This window comes from Corvus kubaryi, unplaced genomic scaffold, assembly GCF_017639235.1.
Source record: "Corvus kubaryi isolate FWS band 111438036 unplaced genomic scaffold, C.kubaryi_AGA036_p1.0 137, whole genome shotgun sequence".
NCBI classification, from domain to species: Eukaryota; Metazoa; Chordata; class Aves; order Passeriformes; family Corvidae; genus Corvus; species Corvus kubaryi.
In genome coordinates this window covers 29118318-29144275 of record NW_024580671.1, presented here as the reverse complement: position 1 = coordinate 29144275, position 25958 = coordinate 29118318, and the positions used below count along the sequence as shown (strand labels likewise).

General features: G+C 40.8%; 1 protein-coding gene across 5 annotated transcripts; it reads left to right on the top strand.

The window, feature by feature from the left end:
* The first annotated feature begins 924 nt into the window (after positions 1-924).
* ERGIC2 (ERGIC and golgi 2) lies at positions 925-25492 on the top strand. Of its 5 annotated transcripts, none has more exons than XM_042018320.1 (15): positions 3972-4117; positions 5876-5994; positions 6332-6477; positions 9229-9337; positions 10729-10775; positions 11696-11766; positions 12321-12361; positions 13085-13186; positions 14648-14743; positions 15469-15524; positions 16476-16574; positions 17731-17828; positions 21182-21344; positions 22940-23019; positions 23762-25492. In XM_042018320.1, the coding sequence occupies exons 3-15, from the start codon at positions 6372-6374 to the stop codon at positions 23825-23827; spliced, it is 1134 nt and encodes a 377-aa protein (XP_041874254.1). In that variant the 5' UTR covers positions 3972-4117; positions 5876-5994; positions 6332-6371; the 3' UTR covers positions 23828-25492. The 5 variants fall into 5 exon arrangements, with proteins under 5 accessions (XP_041874257.1, XP_041874254.1, XP_041874252.1 ...); XM_042018319.1 differs by lacking the exon at positions 3972-4117 and adding an exon at positions 4325-5221; XM_042018323.1 differs by lacking the exons at positions 3972-4117; positions 5876-5994 and adding an exon at positions 925-1147.
* Positions 25493-25958: the final 466 nt, after the last annotated feature.

Sequence of the window (25958 nt, the reverse complement as noted above, 5' to 3'; positions counted from 1 at the left end):
ATAGAGCAAATCTCTGCTGAATGAAAGACACAACTTCGAGTCAGTTATCTGTCTGCACCAAATAATTAAAACTCTTAGGAAAAGGAGAAAAAAAAATCAGGAAGATTACACTGCAATATTTTTTAATCACAGATTTCACAGTACTTCGCTGGAGTACAACACAGTTCGTACCTCAGCTGCCCTGTGAGCTCCCCATGAGCTTCATGAAACAGCTGTGTAAATTGCATCTTAAACCTCAGCTAAGTCACAAAAATATTCAATATAAGAACTAGGATTAATTTATCGTAAAAAAAATTGTAATGGTAAATAAATATGTATGAAAACAGTGGTGACTACGTAGAACAAAGCCACTCTGTTTAAACGTTGAATTAATGGTAAATGGAACTGCTTCAGATAGCCTCAGTAGTTTAACGTCGTCCTCTTTCCAGTGAGCAGAACTGTTCTGCTTTTGGGACCCAATGACAAGAAATCTTTCCTAGGATAATTTAAAAAAGGATCTCTCAGAAGACGAGAAGTGGGGCTGAGTTGGAAAACTGATGTTAAAGATTAAAGAGACCAAGGCTGTCTTTCATCAACAGCTTATTTTTACTGACACCAGGTACAGACACTCCAACAAAATGCCAGCCCGGGAGTGAACACGGCGGCAGTGACCACCTGCGGTACCGCACCGCGCCCGCGGCTCCGGCCCGCCGCGGCACGGCCGCTCCCTCCCGGCTCAGCGCCAGCACCCGCCGCCTCCGGCCGCGGCGAGCGGGAATTCCCCGGGCCCTCCCGGGCGGGGCCGCGGGCGGCCGGAGCTTCTTCCCGGCGCCTCCTGCCCGCTTCCTGGAGCGTGGATCCTGCTCATTGGCCGAGGGCGCTCCCGCCCATCCCTCTCATGGCGCCCGGGCCCGCGCCCCTCACGGCCGCCCCGCCTGCCCTCACAGACAGTACGGCCGCCGCTCTCCGCCCTCGTCGTCCCTTCACTGGCGCCCCTCACGCCATCCAATCTTTCCAGTCCTCACCTCTCAACCTCCAGGACTTTCTTCTCCTCCACCCCCTTTCTAGCCACTCCCATCGCTCATCTCCGTATTTGCTGTTCTGCACCTGTGTTTCCTCTGCTCCTCCTTCTCCTTTCTAAATGCCACCTCGACGCCTCCACGTTCCGGTAAAGCGGCTTCTCTCTGCTCTGAATCCCTGCCTCGCCTCACCCCCTGCAGGCGCTCCCGGCCGATCCCGCTTCTGCTATCTAGCCTTTCCCTCGCCCTTTCGCGCTAGCAAAATGCTTTTTCAGCTATCATGAACCACCTGTGCCGGCGACTGTAGCAGCAGTAAGCGATAGATAGGGGCTTGTGTTTAGTCTCGACATGCTTTATCCAGGTTTTTAACTTTAGTTTGTGTATCCTGCACACGGTTTCCAGCATTTTAACTACAACTTGAAGTGTGTTGAAGCGCAGGTGGGCGACATCTGTGCATGTTTACATTTGTTTCTCTTGTTTGGTCTACTACCGTCCTCTTTGTTATTGTCTTTGATATCAATGTTCTTCATAGCCCAGTACTGCAGGGAATTTTTCTTCTGTCCTACTTAATTTGTGGTTTGCTAAACTGTACGGATATGAGATGTGTGGTTTCCTCTCTTTGCACACATCAAGGGACTTCATAAATCACCAGTGTTTAGACGTGCTGGGTTTTGGGGGAAGACAGTTGTGTTTTTGCATAGGTGGCTGCATTTAAGTCTCGGGGTGCTTTCGGAGCTTGTTAAAAACCGAACTGAAACAAATGTGTAAAGCAGCAGCTGCGGGGCAGCCCGTAGGCTCACCTGCATGACTTGCTGTTGGCAGCTGGATTTCTTCCTCCTCATCAGGCTCCCTGAGGTTGTTTGGTAGATGCTTAGGGGCTGCCACGTCTTAGGTGTCATAAGGAGAGCAGAAAACGCACAGGGGCATAAGGAAAGGAGCACGGTTTGGAGTAGTCTGGTACTTGATGGGTGCAGTACAATCACTGTTATGTCTCTTTAGCACAGCGGAGTCGAATATATTGTGTTATTGTAATGGACAGGGTTATCACTATATAATTTTTCTCTGTTTTTCCTAAATTCTGATTTTTTTTCTGTATTTTCCTTCATAAAATCTCATGGAGACATCTGTAGCTACAAATAGGACTTTAGTGGTGCAAAACTGCAAGCAGTTTTGTCCCGTGCCACTTCTCTGTAAGAGGCATCTCAGTGTGGTGTTGAGTACTAAGGCTGAGCCCACGTTTGTCTGTGAGCAGACAAGATTGCTTTGCCCATGAGAACATCTGTTGAGCATCTCTGCACAGCTAATAACCAGATCGATCCGTTTCTCCTTCCCGAGCCTCAGTGCTGAGAGCATTTCAAGAGAAAACAGAGTTTAGCCAGAAAAATTCCTGGCTGCTGAATAATACCCTAGGACCTAAACATGTCAATGTAAGAGCTTAATGTGCTGTAGCTAAAGCTGCCTGCTCTTTCTGAGATGAGGGAACAAATGTACAGATAAACATATTTTTAGCCTGGGTATTTATCTCTTGTAATATCATAACCGCCCCCCAGGACCGCCTTTTTTCTTTCTGTCTGATCCAGTTGTAATTATAGTTGCTAAAATGATAGAAACAGACTGATCAGAATTCGGTGAGAACACTGGCATGTTGCTGCATGCTTTGTTTCCTTCCTGCCTATCCCTAAAAAGCAAAAAATACTCTGAATCTGTTTGTACTCCTTTCTCATTTCAGGCTCCTTTCATTGTCAAATGCTGTAGATACCCAAAAAGTTGTTTAATGCAAATTGTGTATACTTTGGCATGCTACTGAAACTGTTTGTCATGTATCTACCCTTTCCTCTAAACCATTAAAAAGAGCAAATCTGAATTAATGTTGTGGAATTCTCCACTATCTGTGTTTCTAGAGTATGGGTTTTATTTGCTTGCCTCGTTACCAAAAATACTTCAGTCTCTTTTTTTTCCAATCTATGACTATAAATGTTAGTATATATATTTTTTAAACTTTATATGGAGCAATTTTTCTTAAATCATTTTGATATCATCTAAGATGTTAGTACTTCCTGGAAAATATTGGGAGAGCTCCCTTTTTGGCTGTAAAGTGTCTAGGATGGGTCAGCTCTGGGCAGGGTGGCAGTAGCATAAAGTAACCCCACGATAATCGACTTGGTATGTCTGTTTTGGTACCATCACAGACATAAAGCCTACTGGAGACCCTGGCACAGAGAATGAGCTGCTAAGATTGTAAGGAAAAATCGGGAGATAAACTAACGCTGCAGATACTAAGGCATAAAGCTTGTGGCGAGGCAGTGCCTAGTAGTTAACTCCACCAGCGCAGGGAAAAGGACTGAGATTTTGGGTATACATGAGCCCTCTTACTTTCTTCATTTCAGGTCTGACGATGGCTTGTGTGTTTAAAATCTTTCCTTCCCCACTATTGTAGCCCACTGCCTTAAAGTCTTTTCCTTCAACGTTAATCCAAGATACTGCCTCTTTTCAAATGCTGCCTGCTTCTATATTCTTAGTGTCCAAACCAGTATTAACACTGTAAGCCACGTGATAGTCGTTAATCAGTTTGCTTTGGAAGGTGCTTGATACACATCGCTTTACACGATCGCTCAGTACCTCGCAGGGTCACAGATTCTCCGGAGCAGCACGTCCCTTCTGTCACGGCGGGGGTGGCATTGCCATGCCCGGGACCCCACGCGCCTGCGGGACCGGCTGCGGAGCTGTGCAGGAAGCCCTGCGAGCGGCGTGGGACCGCACTCCCTGCGGCTCCGGAGGCTCGGCCCGCGGTTGCTCGCGGCTCCGCTCCCCGGCAGGGGCCGGCAGCCGCCGCTCCCCGGGTGCCGCGGGGCGGGGCACGGCCCCCGCTGTGTCCATGTGCGCCCGTTCCTGCTCATCCCGGCGCATGCCCGAGGGGCTGTGAGCATGCGCGCAGGGGCGGGCGGGGCGCTCCGCCGCTCCCGTCGGCCCGCGGCTCCCGCCGGGCGTCGGCGGCGGAGCGAGCCCGCCCCGGCCGGCGGTGCCATGCTCAGCGGGGCGGGCGCCGGGCAGCGCGTTGCGGCTCGTCTTCCCCGACTGGCCTCGCCCGCGGCGCTGGGCAGCGGCGGCAGAAGCGAGAGGTGGGGGACGGCGGGGGCGCGGCCTGTCCCGTCCCCCGGCTGCCCGGTGCCTGGCGGAGGCCGGGAGCACCTGCGGCCCGCACAGGTGTGTGGGCTCCGAGCTGGCGGCCGGAGCCTCCCTCGGCCTGGGCAGCCGGGACCGAGGCCCCGGGAGGGGGTTCAGGCGTGGGGCTGCTCCGCGCCCGTGGGAGCGGGTGTTGGGACGCGCCGGTAGCGGCTGTGCTGCCAAGTTATCCAAGGAAGCGAAAACCGCCCGAGCCCCTCGGGTGTGTCGGAGTTGCCGTGGCTTCGAGCGGGCCTCTGGTCTCGAGTGGCATTTGTGCTGTGCTTTGTCCCTTATTTAGCTTGTAATAATAATTATAACGTTTCTTAACGCAATTGGCTCTTGCATTCATAATCCCTTACTTTCATAGCAATGGACTCCAAGTTTTTTTGGCGTTTCTGTAGTACGTGTGTGGAGATGGGCAGGGGGAAGGGATCAGGTCTCCATCTGGGTTTGTAGCTGAAAGTGAGTCTGTGGGGGATTAAAGAAACCAATGAACAGACTGCATACTTCTAGCTGGATTACAAAAATCCACTTGCTTACTGATGCAGGATGATTTAGAAAGTTTTTTAGTAAAGTGCTCTCAGGTTTCCTGTGTTTATCTTGTGCCTCTTTACGGTGTGCTGTTACACGTACGATAACAGGGACGATATGCGGAAAATGAAATGGTGCTGTGTTGGCTTCATTGCTACATGTGTAGGGTAACAGGCAAGCCCCGCTGGTGTTTCCTCTGTGTTAACGAATGTTATGACTTCAGTCGTCGTGTCCAAGCAGCTGCCTTATCTGTGCTCTGAAGTTTTCCAACTTTTTCTTGAGCTACTCTTGAGTTAATTCTTTAAAACGGTTATGTGGTGTAGTGAGGACAGAACCTTGCTTCCTGATGATTCTTTTTTATGCTGTATAACCAAAAGCCTGTTCCGGTGCCTATCTTCTCTGCCCACTCCAACTGTGGTTCCTTTGAATCTTCTGCAACACACACGGTACCATTTTGTTGATCTCTGCAGCCTAGCCAAGTGCAGAGTCTGTGTCTGAAGTCAGTTTGTGTAATGAGAAAGTTGCAGGTATAGATGATTTTTCTTGTGTGAACTTTAATTTCCAGTAGAGCCTATTGCTTTGTTACTACATGGTACAAAGCCTGCTCAACACCAGGAAGGGGCAGAGCAGGGAATATATCTTGAGTAATTTCACTGGGATGCCAGAGACTTGATGGTCTCTTGAAACAGGGGAGATGAGTTCACAAATTTCTCTACAAGACGATGATGATAACTGTCTTGTGTTAGCGGTGTGAGTTAGTTTGCCCACCTTATAGTGTTTAAATAGGGAACAGTAAGATGACATTCTCAGAATGCAGTAAATGCATGTTGGTTTTCTTAGCTTCTGAAATTCAGGGTGAAGTTCAGCAGTTCCCCAGAAGAAAAACAACAGTGTCAACTTGTTAAAACTTGTGGCATATTGGCAGGACCAGGTTGTGAGCATATTGCCATGATTTGGAAATGGTTCAAGACAGTATTTTCTGGGAAGGCTGCTTCTCTCAGCATCCTGCTGCTTGATATGACTCCAGGCAGAGATCATGGACAGAAATGATTCTGAAGGATGGAGTTAGGATTTGATCCGTGGCTTGCTTTGGGAGGTATTTTTTTAGAGGAAAAAAATGTTCATTTTATGATCATAATATTCTACACCTGTGAAAATGCAAAATGCACTTTTTTTTTTAGGATATAGTTTGTGGCCACATTGGCCAAATGTAGGAGCCCAGAGCAGTCTGATATCCTCTGAAGTTTATGCAGCCTATTACATATTTCCTCCTAAGTCAGTGACTTCTGTGCGCTGTCAGGTCTGTTTAGCAAGTTTACTTCAAGATGGAGTTCAAATTTTCTTTTCAATTTAAAATGCAATATATTCACTACCAAAAAGAACTTAATTGAGAAAGACATTAATCATCATAATTAAATGGTGGATGTGCTGGATGTGGCTGGACTGTAAGCAGCGGTGTCCAGGCCAACTTTAACCGTTTTGTTGAAGCAAGAATGACCATCCAGTTGTCTAGAGTGTGTTTCTTGAAAACATATTTCTGGGGTTTTAATGGCATTATTATTGCTTTATGTTAAAGCCAGTCAGTTTGAGCCATAGTGCTTGTGTCTTTTAATCACAACAATTTATTCTCAAATTAGAGGGAATATATGAAGGAGGAGGTGGAGGAGTGTTCTGAAGATGAGGCGACTGAATCGGAAGAAGACCTTGAATTTGATGAAAGAACTGGATGCCTTTCCAAAGGTTCCTGAAAGCTATGTGGAGACTTCAGCAAGTGGAGGCACAGGTAGGCCTTGTTGAGATGCTGATATTGACAGAAACTTCAGCACAAGGAAGACAGGCATCTGTGTTCACTTGAAACTAGCCAAAATTGGTTTCTTGAATTCTTTGGTGGACTGACAGAGCTCACCCCCTTGAAGTAAAGACATAATATCTTATCCAGACAGATGCATCCATCATTCATCTGAAGGGAGATTGGTGAGACTCAACCCAATGTAAAGGTTGGAAGTACAAACTCTTAACCAGTTGCAACTGGAAGTGCCCTGTGCCAAGGCTGTAATAAAACTTTCTCATTTGTTGTCTCACCAAGTTCTTTTCTTGGTGTCAGGTTTCTGGGTGAGACTGAGTGAGCATGAGCTAAAATGATGGTGGGATTCAACACTATGCTTTTGCAAAAGAAGAAAAATTTTCTCTAGAGGCAGATAAATTGAGCATCAGGATGAAGAGCAGTTTTCTAAAGCTTTTGTCTTGAAGGTGTACTTGATTTTAAGAGTAAGGAAAGCCCTTTGAAGAACTAAACACTTTAATCCAGGACATGTGCTTGTACTGTCCCTATTAGTTACTTGAGCTTCTCTGAAAAAGCTGTAGCTGTGAAAAAGGCCTATCCTTATGTATCTGATCATAAAATTGTGTCTTTAAGTTGAGCTGAGTTACTTGTAGCCTGATCTGGAAGCAGTGACTTTATCTCTTGGACTATTGGAATTATTTGCAGATGGAAACTGCTAGCACTTAGAAATGGAGGACAAAAATATCTCTCATCTGTGATTATGCCTGAAACTCAGTTGAATAAAAAGTTCAAGAAGCAGTTGCAACCTACAGATAAGCCTTTGAAGTTGTTATGCCACTTATAACGTAGAAGTATCAGAAGGATCTATATTACTTTGCTGTTTCCTCAAGTGCACTGTTAATAATTAAAGGATTATTGTATATAGAATAATCTCTAAGAAGTGTTTAAATAACTCTTTGTTAATGATAGTCCCAGTTCCTGAGGAAACAAGTGTGTTGTTTCTATGGTGTAATTTGCATAAAACCACCAAATACTTAAAAAATCCTTTTTTGTAGTATAGCACCATCCTTCATGAGAACTTTGCTTCGGTGAGTGGTGTCTTAAGGATTTCTCAACACCAGAAGTTACTTTAACATTCTTTGGTTTTATCCCAGTAACTTTATAAATGACAATATAGGATTGTCTTTTTCTGTGCCATTATGAAATCTGAATAATAGTATTCCTGTTTCGTTCAGGATTAAAGTGTCAGGCTTACTTTCTGGTGTGATAGGGATCTAACACATACCAGGACTCTATTCTCAAACTTCCACTGCCTTCAAACTCATTGCAAAAGAAGTACTGGTCTCTCAAACAGGCTGAGAAGGGTCTGGGAGGCTCTGGGGCTGGGAGACCCTTCGGAAAAGAAAATTCTACAGGAGTTTATTTTCCTGTTCAGATTCACACATACCTTTGCTGAGAATTATTCAGAAAGCAGCTATGGCTCTAATTGTGTTTGTGTTGCTCTGGACAGCCTGTATGGCTCCAGCTTTCTTCTTGCATAGCCAGGGTGAGTCCAGCCTACTGGCTCCAAAAAACAATTGAGAGCTAGAATAATTAACTGTCTAGTGCAGTTGACATGAAGGGTTTCATATATGGGATTGTTACATAGTGTCAGCTGAAAGCTAGAACTGGAAACGTTGCTGATCAATGCAGCTGTCAACAGCTTCTTTCCTGATCCCCAAGAACAGTGCTCTTATTCCCTGCTCCCACCTCTGGCCTGTGGACCACTGTATAGTGAGTTGAAGCCTATCAACAATGAGCTTTTCTCAAGTTGCCCTTCACAGATTCCATAGAGATACTCCACAGAATGCAGATGAAAAAATCTACAGTGCCAATAAGCTGTACAAATTGCTACTATGCTCCCTATCTGAAGTGTTTTCAAGCTTACAAAAGCCATGATTTAATAGAAGGGACACAGCAGGTGCTTCTGCGCATCTGTTACTGTGTTTCTGACTGTGCAGCAGGGTGATCTTCCCATTGCATGGTACAACTTTGCAAATGCGATGAGTAGGCTGCCTTGGAGATAAGTGAAGCACATGTACCACTAAAATACACCAATTAGTTTTCATCCTAAAAATAATTTCAAGTTCTTCACTTATTGGTAGAATGAATAGCTGCTTTTTGCTTGTTGCCGGAGGGAAAATTGTTTGAAATATTGGGGTGGGAGTCATGACTGTGCAGCTATACATAAGTAATATAATGCATATTATTTCTCTTGTCGGCTAGCTTCTCGAGTCTAAAACTTGATATAAAAAAATTGTTATAAAAACTTAACTTGTAGACAAGTGGAGGCTTGAAGGGATTTCAAGGTGCACTACCTTCTTCTTTCGTGTTGGAGGTTAGGTTTGAGTTTTCCTAGACCATCCCTGACAATGATTTGTGTGCGTTTTATATGTGGAGGAGGATATAGCCTGTTCTTAAACTTTCCGTACAGGGATTTCACAACCTCCTAATCATTCCAGTATTTGACTATACTTAAAAAGTAGTTTTTTGATGCAAAGGTAGGACTTCCTCTTTTCCACTCCTGTTTAAAAACAAATACTACTGGTATGAAAACAGCTCTCTAAGAGTAGTTTTTGGATTTATAAATCAAAGATACTAGTGTTGTACTGGCAATGCTCAACTTCTGGAATTGTTAGAATTTTGTTCTGCTTATGTTTCTGAATAGTATTTCTCACAGTCTGAATTTCTACTTTTTTTTCCTCTGACCAGTTTCTCTGATAGCATTTACAACAATCGCTTTCCTGACTATAATGGAGTTCATGGTGTACCGGGACACATGGATGAAATATGAATATGAAGTAGACAAGGATTTTACTAGGTAACATTATTTGTTATAATTCTTTTCAAAATGTTAGTTGCCTGCATTTCAGGAAAGAAGAGATTTAAAATGTTCATGTGACTTGAAAGCAATTTATAATTGAAATTACAGATTAAATACTACAGAGATTTGATTTTTCTTCTGTTGATTGATTTGGGGTTTTTTCTTTTATGTAATCTACGAAGAAGATAAATTGAGCAATTCTGCAATGAAGAAGTTAAAATAGTATAGGTTTGTTACTGAAGGAGTTCCCTTAGGAATTATTTGCTAACAATTCAGAGAACACTGTAAGATGTAACTCTACATCTGGTAGATAAATCCCCCACACGCTGGCACCGGGCTTTCTCTAGTGCATACAGTTAGTATGTTGCCATTATACTTTGTGCTGCTGGAGGTGAACCTCAGAATTTGTCTGCATTATCTAGAGGTTGCTCCTGATTTTGTCTCCAGTTACAGCCCCCCTGAAGATGTGTTTGCTGATGGTTTCATGTGCCTCTCTGGACTGTGTTTGCCTTTCTTCCAGAGCTGAGTCCCTGTGAAGTTAATGCAGATTTTGTGCCCTGAACACCTTTAAATGTCATGTGTCTGGAACTGAAATAACTTTAAAAGCTGTTTAAGTAGTTGCTGTGGTAACAAGCTAAAGATACGTATATTAATTGGATGTCTTGTACATCAGAAATAACAAAGGTTTCTGTGATGGAGGGAAAAAAAAAAGAAAAAGGAGATGCATCAAAAACTCGGATAATAGTAAATCCGTTCAGACAGCTGGGATTTCACATTTAGGTCTTTGCTAAAGTGGGTTATATCCCAAGTGAAGCTATCACACGGGAAGGGTAGTCTGTCAGTTAAGAGACTGTTACGGGATTTGGGATATGTCCTGCTACACATCTCCCGGTTTGACTGTGGGCTAATCACTCAGCCTGTGGTTCTTGACAATTTGAACCAATGGAGACGTCTCCTCTCTACTGACCCTGTCTGACCCCAAGTTGAGCCATTGTTGAATGGCTTTGCTTGATTTGCTTGTGGCCAGCTAAGTCCCAGAGGAAGCTCCCTGAGAGCAGAATCCTGTGACTATAGTGGGGAGATTTATTCCTTATAGTTCAGGTGATTTTTGTGAAACTTAACATGAAAACCAATAGGAAATGCCCAGAACATTGGGGAATGCCACACAATCAGACTTTTGGTGTGATGGAGGTTATCATCTCTTAAGTTACAAATGCTTTAATGTGCTCCAAAAATCCATGTTGCTTCACCCACATTTTAAACAGCTTTATATTTATTGGTATAGATTGTGGTACTTGACTGTGTTTCTGCAAGTAGTCTGAGATTTTTTTCTTGATACTTTTAGTCAGTGTTACTTAATAGATTTTTGCCTTTTATTTTCTTTCCAGTAAATTAAGGATCAATATTGATATTACAGTTGCCATGAGGTGTCAGTGTAAGTATTCCATCAATGAAGGTTTTTAAACACTTCAGAGCCTCTTTAGAGAACACACTTGCTCACAATGTAGTTGGATACCGTTCAAAATATTTTACCAGTGTCATTTCTTCTGATCTTAATGGCATGTAGTGATCTTAATGGCATGACTCATTGAAAGAATTGGTAAGAAATGTGAAGAAGAATATCTGTGTCATCTCACTCGCATCTCACAGAACCTTGCTTTGTCTGTCAGCAGGAACAGGATCTGTTGTTCCACTCTCTCCTTAGTTTGTGAGACACAACTCAGCAGCAGGAATTTATAACAATTTTTATTTATTTATGAACCTGGGCTATATTAAGCTGGTCTGCTGTTTAACAGCACTGAAACCATCACATAATTTCACCCTCATGAACATAAGAGGGATGCCTTCCATATTAAAGGCAATACTTATTATTATTCTGACATCATTTAGGTAATGAACCATTATTGTGTTCAGTCTTGCTTGTCCTGGACTGAGAGAAGAGAGAATACTACTTCTACCAGGAATGCAAGCAAATTTTCAGGACTCACTTTTTTTGGCTAGTTTAAACCTTGCATTAATTGTATGATACGTCAGTGGGGTTGGGGTTTTTTTGGTCTCTATTCAGTGCTTGTAAAACAGGAGAAAATATTTATGCATAGCAGATCTTAGAAAGCTTGTATGTATGGTTTATACAACTTCTCTGTAGGTGTTAAAAATCAGTGAGAAAATACTGCAGATCTGAGGACTTTTTGGTCAATGTCCATCAGCTCATATTGAAGGTTAAATAGGTTGAAGGAACAATAACATATACTGAAGTTTACCACTGTACTGTGAAACTTTCTACTTGATTTTTTTTTTTTTTTTGCTTGTCTCTGATCATCTGTGCAACTTAATATTTCTCCCTGTTTAAAATAGATGTGGGGGCTGATGTTCTGGATTTAGCAGAAACAATGGTTGCCTCTGCAGATGGGTTAATCTATGAACCAGTAAGTTGATTCTTACCTTTTTATTTAGAAACTGAATTCCTTTTGGTGCAAAGCACTATGGGGCCAGTTCGCTTGCTTGTGTTTGTTTTTTTTCTCCACCAACCTCTTAGAGAAACATTCTGTTGTTGATCTCTTTTGGCCATAGCTTCTGAGTACATTTGAGCATTAATTGCAATTGAATTTACTGAGTACATTTGTCTTAACCAACTTGGTGAACAGATGTTACTAGTGATCCTCTAATGCTGATGAAGTATAGCAGGTGTGTTGGCTTGTCTTTAGTTCTTCATGTGGGATGATCCTAGAAATAAACAACCTGCACTTGGACCCCTGTCTTCCAAAGATTGCTCCTTTGCAATTCAGGGTGGGAAGGGATGGAAATTTTTATACTTGAACACAAAATGTATTCTTTAAACTGCAAAGTGCTTTCATAAACTAGTCTGTGTTATCAAGTGTGAAGTTGATTATAACTCTATTCCCACACCCCAATTCTCTTCTGGGTTTCATGGAAAGGGTGCTTTCTGTGTGTTTTATTAGATGTGTTATTTTTGTTTCAGGTAGTATTTGAGCTCACCCCACAACAAAAAGAATTGCAAAGGTAAAGCACTGAGATGCATGTTTATGTTTGTATTATTTGTACTGGAAGGGATTTTGAAGTACACCAGAGCTACATGACTCAGCTATGTCTTGGGTCTACCAGCACCTGCTTGTAATTTAAGAATGCAAACCTGCAAAAGATACTAAGTTACTTTGCTTTCCTCATTATTTAAGACCTCTGTTATGGAGAAAGAAAATTTACTTTGGACTTACCTGTTGATTTGGGTCAGGCAGTTGCAAGCCAAGGTGTATGGACTCCCTCAGCTTCTGTTTCCAAATGAATGCTTGGTAGCACAATTTAAAATTATGGGATCAAGTATGTAAAATAGATATCTAAATGTCAAAGCTGAGCTGTAGTAACAAATTGGCATATTCTTGCAGAAACAAATTAATTATTTCCTATAATTTAATCGACACAGTGTTTATCCCTTAAACTGTAATAGCCTGGCATTGTGTGTGCCTACTGTACTGATAGTCTTGTAATAGAACTGAAGCTTTTTTGGGGGTCTGGATAGTTCTGGTGTTTTGGTAACACACTGCTGTGAACACCTGAGCTTTAAATTCTGTATAAAATATTATTCCCAAAGTTTAATGCAATGCTTTAATACTGTCATCAACTTTGTTAACTTCTTGATTTGCAACCTGCAATTGAAGCCAATAATTAATTGTGAAGCTAGATTTTGTTTTACTGTTGCATGCTTTCACACTTGTCTCTGATCTTTAGGATGCTTCAACTAATTCAGAGTAGGCTGCAGGAAGAACACTCTCTTCAAGATGTGATATTCAAAAGTGCTTTTAAAAGTGCTTCTACAGCACTGCCACCACGGTAAGAAAAACTGGGATTTTGAGTCATTATTCCCCTTTCCTCCAACCCTATATAATTAGACTTAACATTTTATTGTGGTTATGATTCCACCCCACCCCCAGAAGACAAGGTTGTAAGAAAAGATCCTGCTGCTTTTTAATGAATTTTGAAGTAGTGTGCTTGATACTTGCTTTAGAGAGCTGTTGTTTTATGAAAACCTCTGGGGTTTCCAACCTGGAGAAGGTTTCCACGTTTTGTGTGTGTGCTTGCACGTACATATACAGACACAAAACTAAATATATGCACACACCTTTTTATTTCATTTGGCCTGATGCTTCCTTCTTAATGGGAATTGGAAATGCCAGAGCAATACTAAACAAGAGCCCTTTTTTTGAACTACCTTTCTGTCCAGCAGCTCTTAAAAGCAGTGCTACTATTGCCTTCATCTTAATGCTTCATAGTTTTAAATGAATCAATCTTTGAATACGAATGTGTTTCATTAGTAAATTCCTGTGTCTAAGATAAGATTGTGTGAAGAAACCTTGCTGTTTTCACTTAATTCCAGCTACCCACAAATGTTGAGATATTAGTGCATAGAATATATGTTCTGCTGAATCTAGATGCTATGTGATTGTATTTTTTTTCCCCCAGGGGGAAACACTTTCTACATGAAAGCTGAAATTCTCTCTACTTAAAAACAGAAACAGCAGCAAACAAAAAATACTGAATAAAACAAAACAGACACCAAAGCTGCCATGCACACTCTCTGTGTTGTAATCTCCCTGTCTGAGGACCAAATACATTGTTTCTCCTAAGGCAACCCTGAAGATGGCTCAAAAAATCTTTTTTTCTCAATTGCTTGATGTTTTCAGATTAATTAAGTCCTTCTGTGCCTCTGTGTTCCTTGTTAGTGCAATATTTGAAATGGTATTTATGCTTGAGATATGTTTAAAAAAATTTTGTTTTCATTTTCCTCTAAGGAGCAGATTTGGAAATACATTCTGTGTTGTGGACATCACAACATGAGTGGGGAGTGGAAGCTTTCATAAAAAATAAATGTTGAAAGCTCTTCTTGCTGTGTTGTTAATGTGACCAAAATTTATTTGGTTCTGTTCATTGTAACATTAAAATTTTCCCAAGGAGCCATTTTTGGTAGAAGGAAGTGGGAAAATAAAAATCCTTGGGGCAGATATACTTATGGTCTAATATTTTCTGTTCATGTGTTCAGATATTGTAAGCCAGTGTTGTAGGCCAGATCTCTGAATACAAGTATGAATGAAAGCTCCTTGGTTTAATCAAACTGATCTTTACTAGTTTCCCTCCCTTCTGCCATCTTTGCTATAATTCCGGAATACGGTAAGGACAGGTAGATGATAATGCTGGATCTTTATGCTAGGAAAAAGAGATCTAACTGTACTGCTGTTATTTCTGCTAGATAGTGAATTTTCTCAAGTACTTCCAATGTTGTTTTTATTTGAACAGGGAAGATAATTCATTACAGTCTCCAGATGCATGCAGAATTCATGGTCATCTCTATGTCAATAAAGTGGCAGGGAACTTTCACATAACTGTGGGCAAGTATGTTCTGTTCAATTCCTGAAAATAATCCCTTGACTTCTACATTTTGTATAGTGCATGTATGTATATAAGTGTGTGTGCTTTTACACTTCAGTTAATGACTGGGTTTTATTGACCCTTCTGTACTTATGCTTGGTATTTTTTTTCCATAATAGCTTTTCTTGCACAGTTAATTTCCTTCATGAATTACTGAAACCGTGCAGTGAATTGCTGCATGTAATGTAGTCATTATGAATTCCAGTGTTTTACAGGATGGAAACTCTTGAAAATTGCTTTGTCAGAGAGCAGATACAGAGTGCAGTTAACTTGCTTACTCATAGAACAAATATTGTCAAACTTTTGTTAGTGATTTGAGCAGTTCTGCAGCTTTTCATATAGTAGGACTTGGTGACTCTTCCAAAAGCACAGTTACTTGATGTATTTTTGATATTTCTGATAATGCAAGACACTAATTTTCTGTAAGAGGGCTTTTGTCAGTCCAAGATTTCTGACCTTACTGTTCAGTCTGTCTGTACTTGACAGTAATAAAAATGTCATATTTGGGTTTTATGTAGATATACACAATAGATACCAGTTTTTAAAACGTGTATATGTTACATATATGTTATGTTATACATATGTGCATATGTACATGTTTTATAAAGTATTTATTGAAATAGAGGAGGAAAGGTAATTTTTCTGCATAGTCTTGTGTGGATTCATAAAACATTTGTTGCTTTCTTCAGGGCAATACCACACCCTCGAGGCCATGCGCACTTGGCAGCCCTTGTAAGCCATGAGTGTAAGTTCCTTCTGTCATCTCCATACCAACATACATGATTTCAGTCAGACTGCTGTCTCCTAGTTCATGTTAGGTTGTTTTAAAGATATTCTAGCTGTGCAATTGCACTGCAAAATAAAAGTGAAGAATATTCTTTGCAATGGTCTGATTCAGTAGCAACTTAGTTTCATACATTTAACACTATTAGGATTATCTTTAGGTTGCTTCTGTAGTAATGATAACACTGGAATTTCAGATATATTTTGTTGTAACATAGACACCATTTAAAATTTCTGTATTCAGTCCAAACTACCTCTTTCCTTGAAGACCTTTTTAGAAGGTTAAAAATTTCTGACCTTTGTCCTTAGAAACCTAATTTTTGGATTATGAGTCTAGATATTAAATGTCTGTTGCTGTCTTACTTAATGTGAGGCAAAGGTGACTTACTGTGAAAAATTAACTTGGTTAAACCAGTTACAGTTGGTTAAACCTCCAAATGTCTGCCCATGAGTTAATGTTAACACAACTTTAATAATTTTATAGATCTTAAGTACTTGCAAAATAGCAGTGTAGTAACTTGGAAACTGCCTCATATTTCTTCTGTACATTTGATTTATGAAATTTTAATCTTTTTAATGCAATTGCTTACAAGAACCTGAACTGTAGAATAATGTAAGTATTTGGCCAACTAGAAATTCCCTGTTATAAAATTATAACTGTTCAGCTCCACCATTGATTCAAATATAGTTACAATTTGGTTTTGAAGCTCTTTTCTAGAGAAATTTAACTATTTTGTTAAATAATTTGGATTTGAGTTTTCTTTGAAATGTGGGTAGATCCAATGATGTGTACAGTGGTGTTTGGTAAATGCATTAATTAGAATATTTCCGTGTCAGAAATGGGTGCATCTTATTCTCTAAGTACAGAATCTCATAGTTGAAATATGCTTCATTTCTCTGTATTGTCTTTCAGCCTATAACTTCTCCCATAGAATAGATCATTTGTCATTTGGAGAGCTAATTCCAGGAATTATTAATCCTTTGGATGGAACAGAAAAAATTGCATCAGATCGTAAGTGTTGTGTGTTTAAAAAGCATCTTGTTTTCTAGGGTTTTCCAATAGTTACATTTTAAGTTTATCATTTTTCATGAATGTTGTGATTGACAAGCAGCATGTAAGGCTAAATTTGGTAGTGAGCAATGCCCTATTCAGTTATCCATGTGACATCTTAAATGGGCATTTTTTTTCTAATATGTGTACTGCTGTTCTATGCTGTTTCCCTGAAGACAATTTGTGGTTTTTTCCAGGTGTTACGTTGAAGTTACACTATGTCTGACCATATTGCAGCAGTATGTTACAGTTGAGAATCATAGATCTGACTGTTGTCATAATGGGGAAAAATAAGCCTGATTTGGTTTGAAAAATAGCACCAGGAGTCTTGGATTCTATTCCTGTATTTGGTTTGTCCCTTCCACAGTGTATTTTGTGAGACTACTACAGGATGGGTTTGTGTAGCACTTTGTTTCCTCATGTATAAATAAAGGAGAGTAGTAATCTGCCTCATCCCATCACTGGCATTCCCTGTGAGAGTGAACCCCAGAACCTTCTAGAGTTGCTGTTATCTCAAAGGCAGCCAGTTCCTTGGCTATTACCGCCAGAATGGTTTTTGTGTAGTTGAAATAAATTGCTTCAGTCAATTGGTGTTTGTTCCCGTAGGGAATTGCACAAAGACACAGCAATCAAGTGCATGAGCATGCTGATGGCCCTGGAAGAATTCTCTAGAAGTGTAATTGAGAGAAAAGCTGTAACCAGTTTAGAAGGACTTCCAGCACTGTAGATAAAATTCAGTGGCTAAAATTTATTCAGACCACTGTGAGATATGTATTTATCATGAAATGTGTGACAATGTGAAACTCGTTCTAGTGCCCCGGAAAACACTACCTGTCCATTTCATTTGAAGCTTTGAGTGGCCTGACCTTAATGAGTCTTTTCATTACATGGGAAAAATATAAATTTCTGAGTATAAATGGGACATATGTCTTTTCCATGGAAACTAACTTTGTTTGTACAGATGGTGCTGAAGTAGTTTTGGCAGTGCTGGCATTCCTTGAAGAATGTCCCAAGTGCAAATGGCTTAGATGATTTATTATTTCTTTGATTTATTTGTGAATATCTCAGATGGCCTCTGTTCTTGATTCAACAGTTACGATTTTTTTTTTTCTTCTAGACAACCAGATGTTCCAGTATTTTATCACAGTTGTGCCAACCAAACTCCATACATATAAAATTTCAGCAGAAACTCATCAATTTTCAGTAACAGAAAGGGTAAGTAGAAGAAAGTAAAAAAACATGGAGATGAAAAATCTAAAAGTGATTGTTCATGACAAAAGTTCAAATGTGAAGGTTTTGAATAGTACTCTAGCATGAAGAGACAGTTTGTAGAACATTCTAGTACACTAGATTTATCATACAGCAGTGATGGTAAAATATATATATATATATGCTTGGTGACACATGCAAACTTCTATTAGTGTTTTGCATCTGTAGATCTGGAGTCTGATATTATAATTAATGATAAATAGACAGTAATTTCCATTTCACTGGATGCTAATAGTGGTGGTGGTGAAATCCTCCAAGTTTTAGGTCTGTAACCTAGTGTGTAGCTTTACAAATATTTAATTCACCTTTAGCTTTTTATCCGTGTGGGAAGCAAACAAAAAGATGCAGCTCACTTTAATATCATGAACTTGGTTGTGGAATGTAAGAAATGGAAACAGAGGTAGTTTGTGTGAAAAACTGATTACACAGTAAGTGTCTCAGCTGTCTTTTAACCTTTGTTGAACCACCAAATTTAATTACTCTCAAAACAAGAGAACTTCCATTTCTGGGTTTTGGAAGGCTTTTAATTATGAATCCATGACAAAGGTAGTTAATGGAGCATAGCATATATCATAAAGTACTAATTTTAAAGACTGCTGTGAATAGGAAAAAAGCCTTGGGTGTACTGGCTACATGTCTTATTTTCAGAGATTGAACTCTGTTTTCATCTTCTATTCAAAAGCCGAAGAAAAAAATCTTTGTGAAAAGTTTAATTAAAAATGACAGATGAAGTGGGAAGAAAGCTTTGGGTTGAAAGAAAATATGGGGATTAGTAGGATGGCAGTTCACTGTATTGCAGCTTGTGATGTTCTCCAAGGGAGAAGGATTTTTTAGTTCCTCACAATTCCATGTTGTGCTTCTGAAAATACAGAGGTAGGGGAAGTAGAGTAGAGGTGATGTCTTGATGTTCAACTTCGGACATGCAGGCCACCGAAGGGAAAGGTTTGCTCCAAAACTCTTGAAAGCTGGACTAAAGAGAGAATGAGGAGGAATTTCACAATGCAGTATACTCCCACCTCCTGCTGGTTTAGCAATCTGCTTTGTGTTTTCTCTGTGCAATCTGCACCAACTAAAGCATTCCTTAGACCTCTGGATGTCAGTCAACAGCTTATTTATTATTCCTTTTTTTTAAATCTTGTATTCATTCGATTTTTCTCTCTTCCTGTGTAACGATGGTTCTGTCAATTAACTGTCCAGTCTAAGTTGGCTCTTCAGTTTTTTGTGGGGATGTATTTTTATGGAAGTTGCTACAACCACAGCTTACTTGGGAGAAAAGCCTGTGAATAATGGAGGTAAAGTGGCATTTTGTACTTGTTTGCTCTTGCTGCCTCAGTAGGCAACCCTGTTGCCTTCCAAAGCTTATTTGTATTTAATCGTAGGGAACCAAATACTCTTATTAGATGAGCTGGGAAGGGTTGCTAAGAACAACTGTTCACTGAACACCTTGGTGCATTTATTTTGTCAAAGTAGGCACGTATGCAGACATGGAAAATGGTGGTCAGATGGCCACAGCTAGAACTTGAATGCAGTGAGGTTTAATTGCCAGTGGTGGGCACACGGGGAGGCAGAGTTTGAGAAGTGTGGGCTGAATCTTCTCCACTATTCTTGATGTTTGAGATACTGTAGTTATCTATGTTAAAAAGATTTAATTCTAGCAAGGCTTCACCGAACTATCTGATGCAAGGTTAGTTGTTTTCAGCAGATTTTAGCAATCAAAAGTTAAATCTTCTGCAGCAGTAGAAGCTGAAAGCAGATCAAAACAGTTTGCAGAAAAAGAATTCTGTTTCTTTTAAGGGTGGATTTTGTGTGTTCTCTTTAACTTCATATTCTTTTTTCACCATTTGACCTCAAAAGACTAGTAAGGCTTAGGGAAATAACAGAGGAAAAGCAAACAAAAAATAGTTTTTTCCTTTGCCAGTGGCAAGGTTCTGTTTAACTACCTTCGGTCTTCTCTTCCTTTTTAGTATGACTGATCATCCATCTCTAAATGCTGTCAGTTGTCATGCTTTGAAATGTGGAAAGCATTCTCCACTGGTTTGTTTTGTTATTTAGCCATTGCAAAGTTTTTGGGACCCGTTATCATTACTGATACATGATTTTGACATCCTTTTAACTTTGGTGTGGTAGCATAAAAAGCAGTATGGTTTATGACAGTATTAGCTAACTGAAGAAGTTGCCTAATCTGTGTTTACCAAAGTGGTATTCTGCTTTTTATTTTGTATTGTAGTCTGCATGTTTTTTCGAGCACAAACTGTTACATCTACAGAGAAATGGAGCTGTGATATATTGCTTTTCTGTTCAGTCCTGCTTATCTTGTCTTCTCAGTTCTTACTAGCTTAGGCATGGCTGAGTTTGTCTTCAGTCAGTTATGTTCTTTTCTGCTGTCCTTGTATATTTTCAGCCAGACTTACATGGCAGTACATTTATCAACACTTTTCACTAACAACAAAATGACAGCAAACTTTTGAAAGAAGCTTGTGTTGAGGTGTTGTCTCCTGAAACCTTTTTATAAAAGTAGGTATTTATAGCAGCCACACTCTCCTCTTTGGTGTCTTTTGGTTTGAGATTTTGGGCAAATGAAAAGAAACTAGAAATTTCTCAGATTAGGACTGAGGTGCCTGGTAGTTACAGCAAGTTTGGGGTGTTTATTTATTTATTGAGGTGTATTTCTTGCTGTGTGACTGTTGTCTGATATGACATAACTGACAAAAGGTTTGAAAAGAGGCTTTTGCCAAGAAATGTTGGACCAGATGTTCCTCGAGGTGCCTTCCAACCTGGTATTCTGTGATTTATATAAACCCTCTGGTTTTATATATACCTTAGCCATTGCTAAGGTTGTTCAACAACTTAAATCTCATGAAGGTTTCACCCTGAGTTAAATGATTCATAGTAGCTGATAAAGTAGGAAGAGTTGTGACAAGTATTACACCAGTGCACTCGCTGGAGTTCAGCAGCCTAGGCCAAGACTGTGGCATTATCCTCATAGGTACCAACACCAATCCAGTTATAAAAATCCTTGTTTAAAGGACCACGTGAGCAAGTCTTGAGAGAATAGTACCAAAGCACAATAGTGAATATTGATATGCAGCACAGCAGACCAGTGACCAGGAAAGTAAATTTCTACTTCATGGTGTCTGACTTTTTAGAAGGTACTGGTCAAAGTGACCTTGATATTCTCTGGTCTTCTGTTCATTGCTAACTCTGATTAAATAACTCTTTGTCATCCCATCTTGTAAGACTGGTTTTCTTGTGACTAATTAACAAGTGTGACTAACAAGTGTTTCTGTCTTTTCTTTCAGGAAAGAGTAATTAACCATGCAGCTGGCAGCCATGGGGTGTCAGGAATATTCATGAAATACGACATCAGTTCACTTATGGTGACAGTGACAGAAGAACACATGCCTTTTTGGCAGTTCTTAGTGAGGCTCTGTGGCATTATTGGGGGAATTTTTTCAACTACAGGTGATTATCAGTGCCTTTCTTCTAAAGTTCTATCACATTTTTTTTTTTAATCATGGTGATTGCTATGGATAAACTAGAGGGGAGTCCTCTTAACAGGTTTAAGACAAAGTGCTCATTTGTGTGCATTGAAATGTGTCATGAAAGCTACTCAGTTCTGGTGTCCCAATATGGCATTTCTGGTGTTCTGAGGGTCTTTTGTTTCCTTTTTGGTAACTATAGTGTCGCAATGACTGCCACTGACCACTGCCCAGGCTAGCTCCTGCGGTGTGCAACAGGAGTGGGGAGCAGCTGGAGGCTCTCGGCTTTAAAGCTGCTCCTCGGGAGTTCAGCTCTGCCCGGGGGAGCTGAAGCTCCAGGCACAGTGGCTGTCAGCAGTCCCGACGAGGGAGAGGATAAAAAGTAGCAAGGAGGCTTGCCACACAGGATAATCCAAGTTTATTGGAGGCAACCCACAGGAGACAAGCCTCGAGTAGCTCCAGGGAACCTCTTTTACAGGGAGGTGGTACAATGGGGATGGCTTAAGTGGGGACCAATAGAAATCTCTAAGGGAGGGATATGGACGAGGATAGACATTTCCTTGGGCCAATAGCCCCAAGGGGAGGAGGGAAAGGGATCACATGCCCCAATGGGACATCGAGGTTTAGGGGATTTCCAAAGGGGGAGGTATCTAGAGGGGTAGGGTCTCGGGGGATTGATGGGGACCATATAAGGGTAAATTGGGAGGTTTCAGATGATGGACACCGAACCTTCGGGAACAACAGGAGGGGTTTGGGTGATTGATAGGGAAAGAGCCAGAACAAGGGGAGGAGAACAACCATGTGGGAGCACCGGGGGAGCGGCTTGGGTCTGGGGCAAACCAACTGGGAATAGGAGTGGGGAAGGTAGGGATGAACCACTGGGGTACAGAAAACTTATATAAAAATACAATAAAGGTATCGCATCACCACACTATAGCATAGTTTATTTACTTCTGGAAGAGCAAGGCTACATCTGTTTATAGATACACAGATATCTATGTATATATACACAGACACACATACTGGTATTCTGTGTATTTCCTATAGTTGGGATCCAGTAATTAAATCACTGACAAAAGTTGAGATAAAATTTCCATCTGAAGTAATTGGGAAGGTTTTCCTTATCAATTTACTGCTGGATTTGCTTCATCAAAGAAAATAAACTAAATTGAAAAGGCAGAATTCACTTACTGGTCAAGACATGAGGGTATCTGGATTACAAGTTCTTTCCTTCCTTGGCTCCCATTGGAAGAGAGCTCAGTAAAGAGACTTTGAACTAAGAGCTGCTTTTCAAAGTAGATATTTCTGTCCCTCACAATGTATTTTCACCCATGAAAGCTGGCAGAGGGAATTGCGTTTACTTGGGAGCTCTGCTTTCTCGATGCATTTCAGAATGTTAGAATTCTGCCCTGCCCTGCCCTTGATATTTCCTTTCTTCATGTTAATTTCTCAGTGTTTTATGTATGGGTTTACTGCACTGTGTCCTGTGTAAGTATGGTGTATAGCTTTGTTGTAATGCTTCCATAAATAATACATTTTTACTACTGGTGACAATTTAAATGTTGTTTGACATTGCAGGAATTTTACATGGTATTGGAAGATTTGTAGCAGAAATTATTTTTTGCCGTTTTAGACTGGGCTCTTACAGATCCACATCGGTAAGGAAAAAACTTCCTCTAAGTATTTCTTTAAGTGGTACAGCTGAGGATGGATGATAAGGACAGCTTTGGGACTTGGTCCCAGGAGAATTTAAGATATTTGCAATAAACCCTCCCCTTGATACGCACATTAGCAGAGATTCAACAGCTTTTAAAAATAGTTGGAAAACCTAAAATGTAAAGAAGCAGAGTTCTCTAACAAGCTGAATTAATGCAGCTGAGTCTCTTAAATGTCCTATATTCCCTTCATTGTCCTTATTATATTCTTAAATTTTTTCATATTGCTCCAAAAATTACGTGTTTCCCAGGCCTGGTCTCTCTCCTTGTCCCAGTTTTGGTTTCACATGTCCTTTTGCTTGGCCTGCACACTGAAAAAGAGGCATTGTGTGCTGCAGGGGTTCAGTGATGCTCCTTCCCCTTTCCCTTCATTAGGCAATAACAGGATTGCTTCTCTAGTAACTACTTGATTTTATATTTTATTTTTCCCATTTAAGCCAGTAGATACCCTTTTGAGACCTCTGCCTTTCTCTCAAATTTGGTTGAAGTTTGCCAGTTGGCAAGGTTATGTGAGTGAGGAGAGAGGAAGGAAGGCAACCAAATTTGTATAATATTTATATGAGAGGCCAGGTAAAATGCATCCAGGAAATGCTCAAGAATAAAGAAGTGTGTGTTTTTGAGGAGGGAGGGTGGAGATTCTGTGTCTGGTCAAGCCATTAATAACACCTTGTTCTTGTTTCACTAGGTCCCACTTCCTGATGGCCACACAAGCAACCACTTACCTCTAATTACAGAAAATAGTACACATTAGCCTCCTGAGAAAATTTTCTTTCTTCCTGCCTGATACAGACTTTTTGTAATAAAGAAAACATTGTGCAATATGCTGAGACAGTGCTGATGGGCAGCAAAAAAAATGAAGCCTTTACAAAAAAACCCTCCAACAAAATAATTTGTGTAATTTTTTGTCTTTGAGTGCACATGGAGACATAGGAAACTGTGAGCCCCGTGACGTGGATGATCTGGAGAGTGAAGGAGTTTTGCTGCCAGCACAGTATTTGTGGTCAAGTTGAACGTCTTTGTGGTGGCTGCCCGTGACCACTGAAGCATCTTAGTGATCCCTGGGAAGGCTGCAGGCCCCAAGGAGAAAAGAGTACGAAGTGGGATGTGTGGAAGGGCTGGCAGCAGCCACAGAGGAACAGTAACAGAGCTGGGGTTTCTCTCAAGTGTGCAAATGGGGGATTGGCTTTTCTTGTTCTTTTATAATGCTGGGGCTGAGGGCTAAGACATCTTTCATACAGCTGGGGAGTGATCCTAGAAAATCCTGAAGAAGAGGGGAATGAGAGAGAACTTGGTGAGTAAGATGCAGCCCAAGCCATGATGTTGGTCACAGCCACTGCCTTTCTGCAGCCGCAACCATTCCTTAGTGGAAGAAGCATGTGGAGCAGTGAAAGTGTCACTTCTGGCATTGGTGTGGAAGTGCCCAAGGACTCCAAGAATGTGCTCCAGCCTGCACAGCTTTTAGACTTGGAATAGGAAGCCCTCTAAGTAAGGGCTTTTGACTGTAGTTTTGATAAAAGACAAGACTCCCTAGTAAAAAAATGAGGAAATCTTTGTATGCCTCATTCTTGGTAAAGAAATTGCTTTGATGGAATCTTTGTTGTACCTGTGCTGCTCATGTGGGAGCCATGGGAGCATTCACATCCTGGAAATGGACGGGGGAAAAGGAAGAAGGGGGCAAGAAGCTGCCAGTTCAGGGCAGTTGGGAGGCCTGCTAGGCCAGGTAGGGAGTGTGGAGTTGGTAGTAGGGGACTTCAGGGAATCTGAATCATATGGCTGCAGACAGGTGATGAGACAGGATCTGCAGAACTAATCCTTGCTGTTCATGAAGGGTTTTGTAAATTAAATGAAGAGAGCAATATTGTATTGTAAATATGCTACTGAGAAAGAATGTTATTAATGCAAATGGTGCTTTGAGAAACTGAACATCATGGTACTGCTGAACCACTGGTAGACACCTATGGTTGAACAGTTAACTCCACCAGTGTAAAAAATTATTAATATGATTCCTTCTCAGCAAAACTGGTTTAATAATGTTAGAAGATAATGCTGATCCTGGCCTTCTCAGCATGGAATTAATATTTTAATTAAGAGGACTGATTACAGAAAAATAAAAATTTCTGTGGTGGTGTCAGATTTTGCTGACTTCCATTAATGTACTTTATAGGACACTTGGACTTTGTTGATGAGCATAGTGTTAATAACACAGCTGATTTGCTATGCAGAGCAAAGGGCTTCCTAAAAAGAAATGAAATAGTAAATAAAATGTGGGAAATAAGGAAAGACTTCTGTTGAATTTGGCTATGGAGAAAAACGTTCAAGGAAGCCAGGTCCTTGGGGTTGAGAGCCAGGTTTGGGATTTTCTCTTTTGTGCTTTGTTTTTTTAACATTGATTAAAACTCCAGCAACTTGAGAAACACTTTGGTTCCCATTTCTCTTTGGCATTTCCTTCTGAGGTTTGTTTCCTACTTCTGCTCAGACTGGTTCTGCTTTGGGCTTTTCCTAACTGTTGTTTCTTATCTGTGTAGAACAGACTACTGGTGAGAGAGACTGATCTCGGTTGACTTTCTGTAGCAGAACTTTAAATGTTATTTTCTATTCTCACATAAAAGAGCCAGGCAGCTTAATGTGTTAACTCCTTGTGTGGCATATTCATGTTGTTTTATCTAAAAAAAACCTTGTGTGAGGGCTGGTTGCTAATGGAAGAAAATTTGGGATCAACTTGCAGATGTGAGGTACTGCATTGCAGAGTGAATGCAGGATCTGTTGCCCGTGTGCTGTTTGCTTTCTCTCCACAGCAGGTTTGGCAGTTGGAGCAGTACTGCTGACCCTCGTACCACGTGTTGTCAACACCTTAACCAGCATGTGCAGGGGTGTCCTGGAGA